The sequence below is a fragment of the Octopus bimaculoides genome, chromosome 1 (genome assembly GCF_001194135.2).
Source record: "Octopus bimaculoides isolate UCB-OBI-ISO-001 chromosome 1, ASM119413v2, whole genome shotgun sequence".
NCBI classification, from domain to species: Eukaryota; Metazoa; Mollusca; class Cephalopoda; order Octopoda; family Octopodidae; genus Octopus; species Octopus bimaculoides.
In genome coordinates, this window is record NC_068981.1 from 52,568,297 (window position 1) to 52,587,503 (window position 19,207).

General features: G+C 33.1%; 1 protein-coding gene across 5 annotated transcripts in view; it reads right to left on the reverse strand.

Moving 5' to 3' along the window:
- LOC106873280 (septin-7) overlaps positions 1–19,207 on the reverse strand; it is a 158,584-nt gene that overhangs the window by 56,916 nt on the left and 82,461 nt on the right. For all 5 annotated transcript variants that reach the window (XM_014920584.2, XM_014920577.2, XM_014920579.2 and 2 more), the window contains exon 2: positions 12,250–12,508. In XM_014920584.2, coding sequence (XP_014776070.1) covers positions 12,250–12,508 — 259 coding nt within the window. The remainder of the gene's footprint in view (positions 1–12,249; positions 12,509–19,207) is intronic.

Here is a 19,207-nt window from a genome sequence, read left to right on the forward strand (position 1 = left end):
GGCACATAAAAGACACCATTTCGAGCGTGGCCGTTTTCGTGCGGGTGACACGTAAAAGTACCCACTACACTCTCTGAGTGGTTGGCGTTAGGAAGGGCATCCAGCTGTAGAAACTCTGCCAAATCAGACTGGAGCCTGGTGTTGCCATCCGGTTTCACCAGTCCTCAGTCAAATCGTCCAACCCATGCTAGCATGGAAAGCGGACGTTAAACGATGATGACGATGATGATGATGATGATGAATTCTGGTCAAGGAAGATTTTATCACCAGAAACTCATCTCTATTACACTTCATTTAATAGATTTATTTACTGTGGTACTTGTCCTCTTAGACTCATGAGTGTTCACCAAATGATGTTATTTTGTTCCTCATTAGATTTCCTTTTCCATTTAAAAAAAAATGCTTAGAGAAAAAGTGACAGCACCTACAACCTTAGCCTACCCTTCAAGAAACTGGTGAGATGAATGTTCAATTTGAACAATTGTAGCTGATATCTGCAGGAAATATATTAGTGGAAATAAAATTGCCTTCATGATAGCTTAAATAGGGAAATTACAATTTGACAATGGTACTGAAAGGAGAAGATAACCAAAATTCCATCAAGAAGGGCTGAAGAACTATGACTCTTGTGAAAGAAGAAATATTATATGGGTGATGAGTGAGACAGGGCAAAAACTAGGGAAGAGAAGCTGAAAGAAGGGTAGAGTGCTAAGGACAATACTGCGGAGTACACATAGCCCAGGCAGATATGTTTCTTTTGATATTTGGTTTTAGGCTAGCTATCTAACCAGCAGCAGGGAAGAAGGGAGAGGACTAAAAATGTCAGTGTAAAAAAAAAAAAAAAAAAAAGCAGCATGGCCGCAGTCCGATGACTGAAACAAGATAAAAGATGAAATAACTAAAAATTAAATATAAAAAATATATATCACCAGTTTGACATGATGAGGAGGGGGGGGGGGTCTTTTCCGTTTGGCTGCCAGTGTCAGTTTCTATTCAGTGCAATGATACACTTTTATAGGCTAACGAATGACGGTTGAGCAATTTTAACCAATGGTAAACCACAGACGCATCCATGCTTGTTTCCATAGTAACAGGCAGAACATGAGAACCCTTTTGTCTGCAAGAAAGCACATGTTGACAAATATATTGAAACCACTTGTTTTCCTCTATGTTGACAAATGAGCTTGTGAATTTATAGTGCAGGAGATATGAAAATTACGATTTGTTCTAGAAACTGATTGAATACATTTCTAACTTTCGTTTTTAATGAACTGGTCAACAAAATGTTTTTTTTAAATATTTAATTTGCAATGTACTATTTTGTTTACAGATAAATCTTTTAAGTTCATGCTATAGCATTAAATGCATATTGAATGCTTAAAACTACAAAAAACATGTTGTTTACTCTTTCCTTTTGTTTTTGTCTTTGAGGTGGCTGTGAGGTGTGCTAAAAATAACAGCTAAATGACGTTTTTGGATAAATCTTTTAAGTTCGTGCTATCACAATAAATGCATATTGAATGCTTCAAACTACAAAATATGTGTTGTTTACTCGTTTTCCACACGTAGAATAAATATTGACAGCAGGTACTATTTTCAGGATGTTGATGACAAAATGTGCATCATGCACAAAATAACAACTTCCAAATCCTGTTTCCTAACAGGGTGAAAACGATCAAACTTTAAACCTCTATAACTTTTTAAAAACATTTTTCTGGAAAAATTGAAATAACTCCAGCAGTTTAGCTTGGAGAAGTACATTAATGCGCCAAATTAAAAATTTTTTGATAAACTTTAATTTTTGAAATGCTCATCAGGACTTAGCTCTTAGACCTCTCCTGTTTATTAAGATTTGCCAAGCAATATCAGAGGAATTCACAATAATCTGTCAGTGGGAACTCTTGCATGCCAATGATCTAATATTCAGAACTGTATCTTGAGAAGAAATTCAAAATGTGGGAGAAAAGTCTAGAAGTGAGAGGTCTCAAAGTAAATCTGGCAGAGACAAAATCTTTAGCAGGAAACAAAGGCAAGATTCGACAACCATGTAAGAAATAGCTGTGCTAAGTATACAGAAAACATGGTGAAAGGAATTTCAAACACTATGCCTAATGTAAATTATGTGTACACAAGAATGTAAGGGAATCATAGGTAGAATGACAGTAATCGCAGCCCCACCACACAAAAAAGAAAAGAAAAAAAACACATGCACCAAATGTACCAGAGTAGTTAGTAATAAGAGTATCAATGGTGCCTAAAGTAGTTGACAGCTTCCCTTACATGGTGATCTAATTAGAGTAGCGGTGGGTGCTTCAAACATATAACAACCAGAATAAGAACAGATGGAAAAAATTTAAGGAACTGTTCCCTCTGCTGGTAACAAAAGGATTCTCTCTTTGAGTGAAAGTTAGATATATGACATGAAAGAGTGATATGAAGTGCAACAATGCATGGTAGTGAAACACAGGCATTAAATGTGAAAGATACATGGAAGAATAATGTTAACATACTCCACTAGATGGGTAGAACTGTGTATGAATGATGGAGAACAAATGAATTGAAAGAAAAACTGAGTACAAGAAGAATAAGAGACAGTAAGCAAGACGGAACAATGGAGCCAGAATTGAAATGTGCTACACATAGAGGATGATAGTTGAGTAGAGAAATGCCAAATGATTTAAGTGGAAAGCTGAAAAAGACATGGGCAAAAGTGGTGAAAGCTGATGAAGATGCTAAACTTCACAAAGGAGAAGATGGATGACTGAGACAAGTGGAAAGATCCTGTTCTGGAGAAAGCCTATCTAGCGTGTTCATGCAACCGTGGAAACCCCCCCCCACCCCACCAAAAAAAAACCAAACAAACTAAAAACGTGATAATGATGAGGAGGGTGAATAGTGAATTTGAGAGTAAAATGCAAAAAACTTTGAAGATTAGCATTACAGCAACATTTCATATTCATAGAACATTTTTAATGAAGCACCTAATTGTTAGCATATTGATGCATGATTTCAAAACTAAAAGAATGTAACATTATATCAAGCTACTATAATCCTTGGCACAAAAATATATCTAAGAGAGCCCTTCCCCACCTGAAAAAGAAGGGGGGAAGAAATCTATTATTTGATGAATTAGTATTCCATGACGTTAGACCAACAGCTTGATTTCATTGGTGAGAATTACTTGGATTCTGTTGTTAATATATTCCATTCTCTTTATGAAGACTGGAAACGAATACATTAAAATGACCCATTTTCAGTCCATAAATATATTTTTAGTAATTAATTACTTTTACAGCAAACTAAAAGGTCATGATGCCCAATTCACTATTTTTCATTCATTCATTCAAATCATTTGAAGTCAAAATAACAAAACTTGATCTGACTAAAGAGTAATTTAAAAACTAGTTCTTGAATAAACTTATAATAGAGAATCTTAATAAGTGAACAAGAGATCATTTGCTTTCAAAAGTTCCCATGTCTATTTAGTCTTGGGTGATTAAGGATTAACATATTAAAATCTTAACCCTTAGTAGAAACTTTTTCAATAAATCAACAAAAAGTGATAAATTGATAAAACTGTATGAGTTCATTTTTTAAATACCACTACAACTGTAAACTAATTTTCAAGATTTTGTATTAAATTTCATTTTTCCATACTTTTGAGTAAAGTGATTTAGTTGTTGGAGCCATTTTAACAGTTAAATGCTCTTCCTATGGTTAACTACATGTTTTTGTTCAGTAATCATAGACACCAGCCAGCTTAGGTCCTTGCTTAGGGGTAAACTATAACAAAGTGACAGTAATAAAATTTTAACTGATGACCATGTGGTCAGTAAACCATAACTTCACTGCTACATTTCATGCATGAAGAATTTAACAAAATACACAAAGAATTTAAGACAAATAATAATGAAGAATTTATTTCACTCAACAAAATGATCACTTTACTTCAATATTTAAGAACACTGATAATGAAGCAAAATATACAAATAAACCCTTAGTTACCAGACTGCAGAGCAGTTATTCATACTCATCATCTATGGCTTGTGCATTTATGTACTATGATTCAAGTTGCAAAGTTAACAGTTTAGTATAGCAAGCGTGAGCTTTATAGAAGTACGATAAACCAGCCAACATGAATTTATACATAGACCTTACACACACAAAAGAAAAAAAGAAAAATTGTGAAGTATAAAGAATACTTTATGGGATGTTACAATTAGCTTTTTATATAGGCACAAGGTAATCATTTTGAGGGTTAATTAATTGAAATTAGCCCAATGTCTCAGTGTATAGTTGATATTTATTGACTCTTTATGTATGATGGTAGAGTTGACTTGAGTAAAATTTCAACTCAGAATGTAACAGGCATAGTTATGTTTGTTACTATACAGTCTTCCATTGAACTACATCAAGGAGGACGGAGCAAGGGTTCAGCACAACACATGTGGAGAATGACATGATGATAAAATAGCAGATAGAACCATAAAAGCAAAAGAACAAGCCTGAAAAAAATAGAGGAAACTGGGGGAGCAAAGAATGTTACTAAGTATTTATGAGAGAAGCTAATTGTCTATGTCTATAGTGTGAGCACTAGAGGCATGAGGTTTTCCAGATTGTGAGATAACGTATTGGAGTAAATCAGGCCATCAATGGTGAAATGTGTGTATAGAATGATGCATCATATTTGCCCTTAATATCAGCAAGATGAAAGAGGCAGGGAAATGAGATAAATAGTTACTGAACAAGGAGATTGAGCAGGAATAAGAGGGGTTACCTTGGTTGAATTGAACAGAGAAAGTAGCTATTGAAGTTGACTACTATGTAGTAGGAATGGCCATTAATGATATCGAGGTTGGGAAAGCAGTAGGCTCACCAGAGATAATAACTGAGATATTAAAAATATCTAGTCAAATCATGTAGTGCATGGAATTATGTCTAATGACTGGAAGCAGCTTTGTAAACTACAAGAGAAAAGATGTTTGATAAGGAAAAGTGGCAAATCTGTCATGATCAAAGGAAGACTACATTTGTGGTTTGCCAGTGATGTGAACTTACACCTATAAGTTTAATTCACAGCTGTCAAATAAATCTGCAAGTATACCTTTTTGCTAGTGATTCTATGTCAATCATTTCTAACAGTCAGTGTTTATTACCAGGTTATATTAACAAGCATGTCTAGTCACTAGAGAGAATGCCAGTAGTAGTAGTAGTAGTAGTAGTGATACAGATAGTAGATCAGTTATACAATACCAACTAGAGTGACTGACTTGCTTTTATCAACAGCCTAGATTCTTGACCAACTCAATTGGTAACTCCACATAAAACTATGTGATGACTTTTCTCCATAGAATTATGCAGAAACTCCAGTCAGAACCATGCATTGAGCTATTATAACAACCAGCTCAAAGACAAAATTGCTTTAACTGTAGTTATGAATTAAAACAACTACAGTGACAGATGGCTTTTTGCAGCCATAGTTTGCAGTTAGAACTTGTAGCAACAAACTATTTACTTCCTAGTTTAGCTTTCATTTAAAGCATATGGTAATAAGAATATAAATTCTTATATGTCTGCATACTTTAAAATGGAAATACCACTGCAGAATTACTTGCATACTCTTCATTCACTAACTTTGTAGAATGCTTTGTTCCTTTCTGTATTCAATAATTTTTCATTGTTTTTCATATATTCTTGGCATTGGAACTTGAAGACATTTTATATGTAATATTAATCTTCTTGCTGAGCAGGCTTGTCATAGTCACATTAATTTATTGACAAGCAGAGAATATATATCCTCATGCTGGTATTATAAATAACATCTTATAGTTACTCAGTTTACACATTTGGTTGAATTAATGTTTTCTACAGAAGTAATTACAGAAGAATTCAACAGATGACCAAATCATGAAAGTGGCAGAGAGAGTTACAGAAAAACTAATCAGGGAGAGAACCAATGTAGAGGTAATGCAGCTTGTGTCTGCGTCAGGATGCCCTCTTTTTAGTGAGGTAACTACAAGGCAAGTCTTGTAGAACAAATCCTATACTTAGTATTCAATGACTTGGAGAAGGCTTTCAGTAGGATATCACACACCATAGTCTGGTGGTCAATAAGAACATTGGGGGAAGAAAAATGGTTTGTGAGAATTGTGCAAGTCATGTACTGAAGTAATTTCAGGAAAGTAAGAGTTAGGAATGAACCCAGTGAATGTTTAGTGTGCAAGTAGGTGCCCATCAGAGTTTGATTTGCAACTACTTCCAGTTTACTATTGTTCTCAAAGCCATCACAGAGGAGTCCAAGACAGCTGTTAGCAAGAATTCATGCATGCTGACAATCCAGTGCTTATAGCTGAATTTGTTGAAATGTTAGAAAAAGGTTACTAACACAAGAGTAGAATTTAGAATCAAGAGGCTGAACTGTTAATTAAGTAAACAAAACATTACTATCAACAAGGAAGTGGTTATGTCCAATACACAGAAAGGGAGCAGAGAGGTACTCTATACTGTGAACCCAAATGGGCACAGTACAAGATTCAGTGGGATCTTAGGTAGGCTGATAGAGAAGAAGATTTCATGTGTAAAAGATCCATACTAGTAGGTAGCAGTGAAGACTTAAGTGTCCAGTAGCCTTGTTGGAAGTAGATCTGTTTTGTTATCTAGGTGATGTAACCGGCCAGCAGTGAAGGTGGATGATGCAAAAGCATGGTAGCTGATTAAGGCCAGTGTAGGAAGAGATTAGGGTAGAAAGAGAGAGCTATTACCACTGTTCACATCAAAGGCTTTCACTTAATCAGTGAGGGGTAAAGTGTGACATTACAAAAATGAAAAGTAAGTTTGACTTTGGAAGGATTTGAACTCAGAGCACTAAAAGCCAGAACTAGTAACATAAGGCATCCTATCTAAAGCCAACTTTCCACCAAATAAACTCTTAAAATATTTCACATCTTTTTTTTTCTTCCAGAAATTTATCTCCAAATGGAAGATATTTTCAGAAAAGGGAAAGGCTTTTGCAGATAACTTTTATTGTTCTTACTATTGATGGCCATTGAGTTGCAGAAACTGTGAAGTACAAGACTAGCTGCTGAGTTACAGAAACAGGTAAAAGTACTAGACTAAGTGCTTCATGATATTTACTCATGTATCTTCTTTACCTTAAAGGTTTCCATCCCTCTGAAGTTGAAGAAAATAGGTAGTAGTCATTGAACCATCAACACAGTCTGTAATTTTTAGTCCTTATGTTTCATTTATTTCTAAATGAAAATGCTTACACACCAATTCTAAGTATACAGTTACAAAATGTAATCTTAGCTTACCAGAACATTTTAATAATGTTGAGTTTGATGTATGATAGAGTAACAAACATGAAAGACAAAAACTGGAGGCATCACATATTCATCTCAATTTTCATAAGCCCAGGGTACACAAAAGAACGAATGTTTCATATGCTTAACCAGCTTTGCTTGGGTTTCCAACTATGCTGATAAAGATTCCAATAAACTGCAATATGCACCAATAAGCCTTTGATATGGCTTGGTATAAGGAGCACTTACTACACTTTAAACTGATTAGTTGGTTTGACAAGCTCTCACATTAATTACTCCACTTAGATAGAAATAATATATATTAATTTATAGTTTTGACATTATTTTTCATAAAAGGCCACTCATCTATTAATATTATGAGCCTTCACTTGACTTAAGTTTAGTTTCTAGTTCTGTCAGGATGCAACTTATATTATGGAAAAATATCACCACACATTCAAATTCTTTGCACAAACTAAGACAGTCAAAAAATAAATACATTAGTTTTGAGAATACAGAACAACATGTTATGGACTGCTGCTCTCCTATATGGAATGCACTGGCAGCCTTTTATGACAATAAATATCCCACTGAAGAATTAGTTAAGAACCAACTTATTAATTTTAAAATGTTCCATAATTGAGAGCACAAATAATTTATTTCAGGTTTTTATTTTTGTTGCATAAATGTATTTCTGTATTAGAGCTATGCACCAAATTTTTACTATAATCAATGTTTCTCATTCTCAAACCCCTGATCAATAGAATATCCACAAGACTTCTCAAAATATTCCTGATGCATTTGTTTCATAAGTCAACCATACATAATACATGCCAAAAGTTAGTTGTTCAATCATCTTATTATCATTGTTTTATAACATGATTTTATTCAGCAGAACAAGATAATTCCATTCATCCTGAACATTTCCTTTAACAGCATGTTCCAAAGCTTTACCATATGTATTGCAACTCTCACTATTACTTTTTCATTATTTCACTGATATTCTATTAACAGTCATTAAATCTTTTGTGGAACTACCATTATATATTGTAGGTCTTTTGCTTGTAATACCAATTTTGAGGTTATCAGAGAATTTTACTGCTCCAGTGCTTCACAATTTACTAACTATATAATATGCAATATAGTTTCCTTGTGAGCTGAGTTGTGAAGACACAAACACATGCTTATGTATGGTTTGCTGTTTCTTTCTTTCAAATTTTATTCACACGGTATTGGTTAATCCAAGGCCATAATAGAAAACTGTTGCTGAGGTTACTGTGTGGTAGGCTCAGAACTAGAACCATCAGTCTACGACACAAACATTTTAACAACACAGCCATATATGCACATATCAATATCAATAGTTGTTTTTCAAGTGAAAACCAATATATTTATCTGATATTCATTTACCTGCTTTTTTAACTTACACTCGCTATGACCCTCAAATTAGCACTGCTTATCCAACTTTCAAAGTGTCATCAGCAGAGCATGGATTTACTCATCGGCAGGACCTAACAGATGAGATTCCTGGCTTTGAACTAGCAGGATGTCATGCAGAGGATCTTGAATGCAAGCCAATGGATGAGGCCCTAATATTTTTAGTTAAACTGCGGGACCACATGGAGCAGCACCCTGTGACTCCTATAGTATGTGCAACTGAAACCCCTAAAAAAGGAGTGTCCTATGGGATGACCAAGATGATGAGATTATCCAACTGGTGATATTTAACTTATTCTTCTTTTATCACTGCAGGTTATCTGTTCTGACTAATACAGAAAGCTGTACTTCTGTTTAATTTTGTCACTAATAAAATCAGTAGTAACATATGTTTTTTATTTATTTATTTCCTTTTAATAAACAGGTGTATCTCATCATGAAATTTATCTATAACCTCAAATAACTTATCAAAACAATCTATAATTTTCAGTTCATAAGCGCTTATTCTATTTCTAATGAAACTACTTTTACAATTTATCACCTTAGTTCATCAAGACATAGTAACGTTAGCTTTCATAGGAGATAAAAAAAAAGCAAAAATCAACTATCATAGACATCATCTTGGATACATTAATAAATTGTTCCAAAAGGCTTAACCATTTTGCTAGGGTCCTTGACCCAATCTGACCCAAAGCACAATACATATTACAACAATGAAGAATTCTCAGTGTAACACATGAACATTATTTTCTACATCACATCTCATTCAAAACTTCACATCCTTCATATTCACAAGACATACACCCTATTAACTACACTTAAACAACAATATGAAAGAAAAATTAAAAGTAATGTAAACAATCATGAGTGTAATATTCAGTAAAAAAAGTTAATTAAAAATGTTTTTGACACTAATTTACAAACAATACATAGACTTCCTGAGGTTTCAACCACTTTTCTACAAATTATAAATCAGCCTACACAGTGCCTATGTAATTTAACAAGTAATACACAGGCAGTGTACACAGGAAAAGGAAAATAATAAAACTAAAAGACCACTTAAAACATGTAAGATCTCTTTAGTCTCTGATTATAGTTTGCTCCAGTTCATATAACACAAGTAAAACCTGCAAATACCAGTAGAACTCATATTCAAAATTCATTTTCTTAACCATCTATCTGACTCATATAAATACAAAATCTATGTACAGAAAAATAATTTCAATATTAATGGATTTATTAGCTCTAAATTGCTGAGTTGTATCAACTGAATCTATTAAATGCTGAGTAATATAAGTTGTTAGACACTCGCTGACTTCACTAAACCATTTTTGCTGTAACTATCACCAGAACCTTGACCCTAACCCTAACCCCTCCAAAAAAAGAAAACAGCTGTTTACAACACACCATTTATAATAATGCATGATGGTCTACAATGAGCCACAGACTAAAAAGCAACTCAATAATAGTCTTAAAACATATTTCGATCAACGAATATGAAGTTTGTTCTTAATGACTTTTCTTCTAAGCAGAGAAAACAGAAATAAGGAATTTGTGGTTCCACACAAGTACAAGTTCCAGTTTATTTAACTATTGCATTAATTCTTACCATCCACATTATCTACCTGCCCTATAACCTAATTTTTCAATCCTAAAAATATTTTTCCTTAGTTGACCTGTTATATTCTTCAATTTATATATTTTATTCACCCAAAAACATACATTAAAACTATGTTAATGAATTTATCCTCTCAATGTCAAAATTACTCATTTGTAACAGAGAAGTTTTATTCTCATTATCAAATACCCTTTAGTTAATGCTGTGGTGACAGAGATTTTTGTCTGAATACTCCAGTTAATAAGGTACTATTAGAAAAAATACACGGGGAAGTTTGATATAATTATCAGATTTAAATTCTAGATTTTGCGGTAAGAAATTAATGCTTCCTCATTTTGAATTGAAGCCAACTTATCAGTTAAGAATTACAACTGTCAAGGTTTGTTCAATATTATAACTTTATTATTTGGCACAAAGCTTCGTATTTTGGAGGAGTGCAGAATTCCTTATATTGACCTCAGTACTTGACTGGTACTTATTTTATCTACACCAGAGGGGTCAAAGGTAAAGTTGACTTCTGCAGTATTTGGACAGAGTACAAATACCACAGGCATTACTTAAATAATTACTTCAATTCTATAAAGACGTAAAAATGTCCAACATAACTGCAAACTTTTGGTCATTCTGTATTTAAAAAGATGTATATGGATGACTATCTCATTATTGTCAGGAAAAATGATTTGTTTTGGTATTCTGCATCATAATTATTTTTTCAGAATGTCAAAGATTACTTTGTAACAAATTAAAAGGCAATCAATTATTATTGACAATTAAATAAAGTACTTTAAAAGGTCAACTGAGGACTTTTCAACTTAGAAATAATTCTTTCTTTTCCACTAGATAATCAACATATATTAAAACTAATACAAGTTAAACAAAATATGTAATCAGAGACAAGTTTTTCATAATTTTAATGTCCACTTTTTTCATGCATGCCTGAGTCAGATAGAATTCATTGAAGTAGGTTTTCTACAGCCAGATGCTTTCTTGTCAACTCACCTGTTTCCAAGTGACATGTCTTCATGGACGACTGGGAATGCACAATCTTCTGTCTTGTATGACAATGATACTTGTTTATAACTATCCCAAGATATCAAGGCAAGAGACATAAACAAACACACCTATACATTGGCCTTTTTCAGCATCCATCTACCAAATCCACTCAGAAGGCTTTGGTTAGCCCTGAGCTATAGTACAAGACATTTGCCCAAGGTGTGCCACACAGTGGACTGAAACTAAAACCGTATGGTTGGAAAGTGAACTTTTTAACCACTCAGCCATGCCCGCACTACTATTGACATGTGTTCTATCATTATGTTTCTTTGTTTATACAAAGACACTAACAAGTGTGATTTTTGTCCTGCAATGAGTTACTTATACCTCTTCATCATTTCCACTGTCAGAAATGACATGAACCAGTAATTGGCTCATTGGAAACTTATAGTTAATGATAATATTGTTCACCAATTGCAAGATAAAATAAAAATAAATAAGCACAGTTTGGTTGTCTCAGGGATAACATCCACAAATGATTTCTCAGTTAAACATAATGCATTTGGAAGAGCCTGGGTTCAGGAGTGATTGATTAGTGTGACAGTGGAATTCTCAAATATATTGGAAGTGAGCTATAAAAAAGCTATATATGTAATAATTGGCTATATGTATATGGGCAAATACATATGCCTATATATCTAATATTGATATGAAAAATTATTTTAAGATAGTTTATGAGAAGACCAAAGAATTTCTCATTTAAATAACTTAAAATATAAAGTTCTTTCTTTTATGAAAGCCACATGGAAGATGCAATTACACGTTTTATTTTATTTTTCATAAGTTTTCTCAATAAAGAATAAAGGTAAAATTAAAATGTATTTAAAATAAGATACTTACCAACTACCATTAAGTTAAATTCAAATCCTCTTTTGACAGATTTTCGGTAAACTTGATTTGGTAAGTTAGCAAAGCCTACATAGTTCTCCAGTTCTTTATGACCCTCCCGATGGTGCTTCTCATTACGATCATTGTCAACATCCTTTGTAATTATTTCCCGTTCTCGTGTACGCTCCCTTTCCATTCCGAACCTTGTACTAGGGTCAAATTTGGGTGCTGCTTCATTTTTAAAAAAAGCATCCCTTTTGGCAGCATTAAGCTTTAAAAAAAAAAAAGAAAAGGAGAAATAAATATGTATTTAAATGTAAAGAAAACATTAAATGTAAGAAAATTACCTCAAATACAGAATGGGATTCGTATCCTAAAATATATAAATTGATTTTATTTTAAAGTAAAGAGAAAATCATTAAAAAAATAATCCTCATAGAATTGAAGTCAATTCATTTTGTACACTGGTTGAATTAACCCCAAAAAATAAGAACAAGTATTTAATTCTTTGATACCAATCTGCTTGAAACTGCTCCTGGTTCTATGATATACAAACTTCTTGATTTAAAGTGATCTAAATTAAAAGTTTTCATTAAAATTTCATGTTACTTAATATAGTAAAGTTATTTTAGTAAATTATTCATTATTCTCAAAATTAATTGAAATAAGAGCAGTGTATTTCAACAGAAATGTGATAATAAAAAGGTTAACATTGGGAGCTATTCAAATTAGATTTAGTACCACTTGCAGGATTATTCATTTGCTTACTATGTCTGTAAAGCATACAACAATAATTAAAAAACATTGAAATAAACATTTTATTGTAAACAGACTTTAAATCTTAATCACGACAAAATTACAATGACCTGATGGATCATATTCTTTAGTGATAGTGAAGTGTATCTGTGGAAAAGACACAGTACTTGCTAACTTTAGAAGTGGGTGAACATATTTAAAGCCAAACATCAAAAATTTCATTAGAAATATTAGTGTAGTGAAGAGAAATAAACATTAGTTAAATGACTAAAATTATTTTAATAATTTTCACAAATGTAGAGACAATATTGAACATGTTTCAGCAAAGCATAGACCTCAATGTACTACCAAATTGGTAATAAGAGAACAAGTTTGACATACAGTCCAAACAGGCATGGAAAAGTAAACATTATGTACATAAAAAATTATAGTTAAGTAGTGGTGAACATATCTAATGCAGAAATCAAAATAATAATGCAGTGGAGAAAGAAGTTGCTTAAAAAAAAAAGACTAAAATTTATATAACTTTTCAGACAGAAGAAGCATATATGAATTAAGTTGTATTTTTTATTTCTTGAAAGCAGAGACCTAGCTATTCTAACCCTCAATCAAAAAAAAAACTAAAAAAAATTTATCCCTTTTCATGCTAGCTCAGCACACAAAAACTGATATCTTCTCAGTTGTGCCAACAAAATATTCAGCACACATCTGGCAAAAATATATTTAAAGCCATTCCTTAAAGTTTCCTATTTAAAATAACTTGATGCTTAGACTGATAAATAGCCAACTCTCAGTACAAGAAATAATTTAGATATCAAGTAATGTACTAATGTAGATTAATATTAATTTTAGCTCATACATTTACCTTTGTAAAGAGAAAGATAAGTGGTACTAAAGCTAATATTCTATACGATTTTTCAAGACAAATATTTATATCATTATATTTAGTTTTAACTGAATTTTAAATTTCAAAGGAACAGTAAGCAGAATGTTTGCATGAAATGTTCTAACATGTTGTTCACATACTTGAGCAACAAATGTGTGACAAAAATCTAGTCAGAATTGTATGATTGGAATAGATGAGACAGTTTTTTCCCTATTTGAATTCAATTATTTTTGTCTGACAAAGTATATAACTTGCAGACAAGTTTTAATACAGAAACCAGCAAGAAATTTCAAATCATAAAAAAAGCAAAACATGTGTCTACTAAGCCACATTGAAAGTTACACATAAAAAGAAAAAGGAAGTAAGAAAATACAAAGATCTGTGAAGCATTTTCAACAAGGACATCCTCTCATTAATTAACTAAAATATACAAATAATAAACTTACACTGATGTCTTTATGTAATACACTACATAAATTCTAGCCTGGTTAAAACAGCAAGTAAAGAAAAAAAAAAGTTTTAAGATAAGTAGCTAAGTATGTTGTAATTTTATTGCTTTTTAATAAATTACTTCGAAATTTTCAACTTAATTATAAAACCCAACTGATCTTCCCAAACATATCAGGCATTGCCTTACATTTTTGTTTTGTTTGAAGTCAACATAATTCTGTGAAAAAAAAAAAATCTTTCGTGTAGTTTTTCACAATTATTGCTTGAATTGTGCAAATAACTTGTTTAATTTTATCAGTTAACATTTATAGTATTAATATTCCTCAAGTGTTATAAAATCTGCTTTATTGCTGGTAGATGGAATTGAAGTACAAACAAACAGTAAAGAACTATGAAGTTAAGGACAAGCAGAGACTTCCAGAAATGATGGCATAAACTGTTTAAGAATTTTAATTCATAAGTCATCAGGATAAAAAATCATACTATAATGGGTGTAATGTCCGTCCGTCCGTCCGTCTGTACTCACATCACGGCCAAACGGTTGGGCCAACCAGCATGAAACTTGTAGGGGTGTTCTGGGGTTCTCTAGGGTGGTTAATATATAGGTTAAGTCCCACCTACCCCCTATTTTCAGAGAAATTCCGTCAATTGAGGTAACTTTGGCACCCGGAGATAATTTTGGCAGAAGGAATAGGGTGGCCTATACCCTCTGAAAGGGACATGCTTGACCTCTTCCTTCTGCCCCCCCCTACCCGAATAATACCATCAATTGAGGCAAATTTGGCACCTGGAGGTAAGTTTTGTAAGAGGAATAGAGAGGCATACCTTCTCCGGCTGAGATCAGTCCGACCGCTTCTCCCCCCCTGCCCCCGCTCCACCAACCCCTTGAATGAAGTAACTTTGGCAACCTGGGCCTCCTACACTGAGTGCGAGGGTCGCATCTCTCCTTTCGAACACATGAAGAGTTTCGAAACATTGTTTACAAAATAATAGCTAATCATTTGCGAAGGAGCGTGTCTACAGTCAACATTTAGGATTTTTGCTTTGGTAACTTTTCCTGCTATGTATCATACTACGAGGTACAAAACAGTGAATGACATGATATGATTGCATTATATTACGCGTTAATTAAAATGTAACAAAAGATTTTTATCCATCGGGACTACCAGTACACACAATAACTTTGAAGAAGGGTTGTCCGATTATGCTGCTTCGGAATTTTGACCCAGCTAATGAACACTGGAACGGAACAAGATACACTGTTACGGAATTTAACTCTCACGTCATCGAAGTAGTGATAGCAACTGGTCCTCACACTGGCAAACGTTTGTTTATACCTCGGATACCTCTGATGCCTTCAGATAATCAGTTTCCATTTCAGTTACGACACAAGCAGCTTCCTATCAAATTAGCCTTCTCCTTTACGGCCAACAAGTCTCAGGGTCAGACTTTGGATCGCGTCGGTGTGTTTCTGCCCTCTCCCATGTTCACGCACGGTCAGCTGTATATCGCGATGAGTAGGGCAACGAATTCAGCTAATTTGAAACTTATGTTTACATATATATATATATTGTTCAATAAGGTACACTATATAGTTTGGCACTATCAAATATAATGAATAAAAATAAGTACAACTTAAATTGTCTTGATTTGCACCCTGCTCTTACCACCCATCGTAGATGGGTAAGTTTGCTAGTAATAATAATGTCAGCATGGAAAGCGGATGTTAAATGATGATGATAAATAATAATAATAATAATAATAATAATAATACTTTCTTTTACATTATTTACAGCTTTGAGGAAGGAAGCAAGTGCTTGATAGTTTAGAATAGAAAAAAAAATACTGATAAATGGCATGTAACAATATACCAAGGGATTTTCGACAAAACCATTAAATAAGGACATCCAACTTGAAGCCAACACAATTTTTACTAGTTTACTAGTAGAATTAGACTTTTAAAATTAATAAACAACTGCAAATTGTATTATTGTCATCCTGAAATATTATTTTGACAAGATTGGCTAGATAAATACTCACATCAGTTAAGTTTTATTTATTTAGTTGTTGATCTTAAGAGTTTACACCATCCCACACCCACTTTTAAACTACTTGCGACTTCTGGCTTTCTGTTTCCGCACCACCTACACTTTTTTCATTCTGTAGGTCTCACACAAGGGAGTATGTACAATCCTTCCTCAATAAAGCTACATCATTAACAAATTTTCAGCCAACCCACTGAACAGAATAAAATAAGTTAGACTACAGTAGTCTTTTTCTCATACAAGCTGTCCTCGTCATGAAATGCTTAATAAAAATTTATTCAGGAAAGAAAAAGTAGCCTTTATTTATCAATATCATGTTTACTGATGAAGTATTTGTTACCAGAATAAATTATTGAGGCCTTTTTTTTGTTTTGTTAATCAACATCACTACTTAATATATTGCTGCTGTTTAGAAATATGAAGCTAATTGTTTCCTCAATTCGTTATTATAAAGTGAATCGATCATTATTTCATAAAACATTGAAAACTTATACATGGAAACCCATGGTTAATTACAGCTAATAAAGAATACATATTTTCATTTTGTCCAGTACAAACAAAGCAGCTAAAATTCGTGTGTACGTTGGTAATAATACAAAGATAATTTTAAATTAGGATTATCACTAGACACATCAATTTCATTGATAACAAAAATTCTATTCTGGAAGCAATCCATCACTATTTATCCAGCTATACTTTCATAATAATGAACCAACAAGGCAGTTTCTATATGGTCACACGACTGGCTAGAAATAGCAGCCGAATCCTCCTTAGTCAATACTAACCATCTTGAAAACAGAAAAAAGACATTACACAGTTTAATTCTAGATATATGAAACAAGGGATAGTTATAGTTGTAGCATTGTTGATCATAGGACTGTGTTGCATTTAGAATAACCTGCCTAGCTGATTGGCTTATAGTGATGAAATTTTTGTGCTGCACACAAGCTCACTCCCTCCATCAAATAGGCACTTTCTGTATAAGTGCATAATGTGCCACATATCAGATGTCAAAGTGATCATAGAGCAACATTAGATGAAGTATTTTGCTCAAGAACAAAATAGCAAAATCTGGACATAAGAGGAATAAGATGTGTGCAAGAGAGAAGGTTACATAGATATGGGATGAGAGCAGCTGTATAAAGAAGTACTGACTGCTTAATATGGATGGAACTTATGGAAGAGGAAGAGCCCCAAAAGACAGATATTTAATGATGAGTTTGTTTGTGTACCACAAGACTGGGTAAACATACTTTCCTTAGTTTACTTAGGATAAAAAAAAAAGTACCGTGTATATTTTCAAAGTTCTCTGTGAAGCAATCTGTGAATGTATTAAACTAGTACCAATAAATAATCACACATTCTATGTATCAAGACTTTTCCTTACAAGACTTGCAGAATCTTTTACATCAAAATATAAAACTTGAGAACAAAGCAAAGGTTTAACTAAAAACAATGGTGGTGTATATCAGGAAACGGAAAACTGAAGTAAACAAAAATCATGCAGCTGAGCACCAAGAAAGATATTTTAGAAGATAATAAATAAAAGATTTTGAGAGTAGTAGAACAAGAAAACAAAAATAAATTGAGAAGTTTTAACTTAGAAAAGCATTATATTTCTGATATTGACAATTTTGTATGCATAGTTGTAAAAAGGTATATTTTAACTGAAAACTATTTTTCTCATAATGTTTGAAGCAATTGCAAGCAAATTTAATATCCATAAACTATCTATAATATTTAAGCAGTAACTTATATAGAACAGCTTTGATTTAGCATTTGTATGAGCAGATTCCACACTTGTGTGATGCAGGAAGCAATCTAAGATTTCTAGCTCAGCCAGTGCTAATCCTTATTGCAACATTTTAGGGCTTGTTTACCATCCAGGTACCCCTAATTATCATCTGTTACTAATTAATTTTTGAGTGGATTCTTTTATTCCTTTGAGCCCCACAAAAGCACTTACTTTGTGTGTTTGGTTAGAGACTGTTATGCAGCATAGCTAAGCATGTGAGATGCTGTTTGCATTCAGCTGCAAACACTGATTGCTGCTTGACTATCTTCTCTTCCTTCCCAACTCCATGAGACAGTCCCTCCATTGGACAGCTGGTATATTACAATAGCATCTGCATGTTGAATGCATCAAGCATCTTTCCATAGCTGGTTTTCAGAACGCCTCACAGTTTAGGTATGATAGTATACTGAGCAAAGGTTCCATTGTTAGAGAAAAACAATGCTCTTTTCAAATGATCTTTTTCTTACTTTTTAGAGGAAAGTGTTATGCTAATTGACTATCATTATTCTAAAACAGGGTTCTTGAAAAAACAAATCTTTACATGACATAATCATTCTGTTGGTTAGAGAGGGTGAAAAATACTTATTCAGTCTCAAATTTTTCATGACCTATAACACAATTTTAAGTAACTACATTCTTAAAATTAAAACACTATATAGGCTCCACGCCCCTGGAATCAGCCTTAATACAGGTCACTTAAATATCATTCTTTTTACAAATGAACTACTGTCCCAAATATTTAAACACAGAACATACATTTTGCAGTAATGCACTGGAAATAACAGTTCTCATTTAGAATACCTGAAGAGCCACTGTATGACATTTGTATTCATTCAATTTGTATGGTCTCCTTTGTATTGAGTGTTGCTATTTTCTAAATAGGTGCAGATGTGGCTGTGTGGTTAAGGTGGTTGAGAGGCCTATTTTCTAACCATGTGGTTTCAGGTTCACTCCCACTGCACAACACCTTAAGCATGTGACTAAGGCCTTGTGAGTGGACAGGGAAACTGAAAGAAGCCAATCATATATATATATATA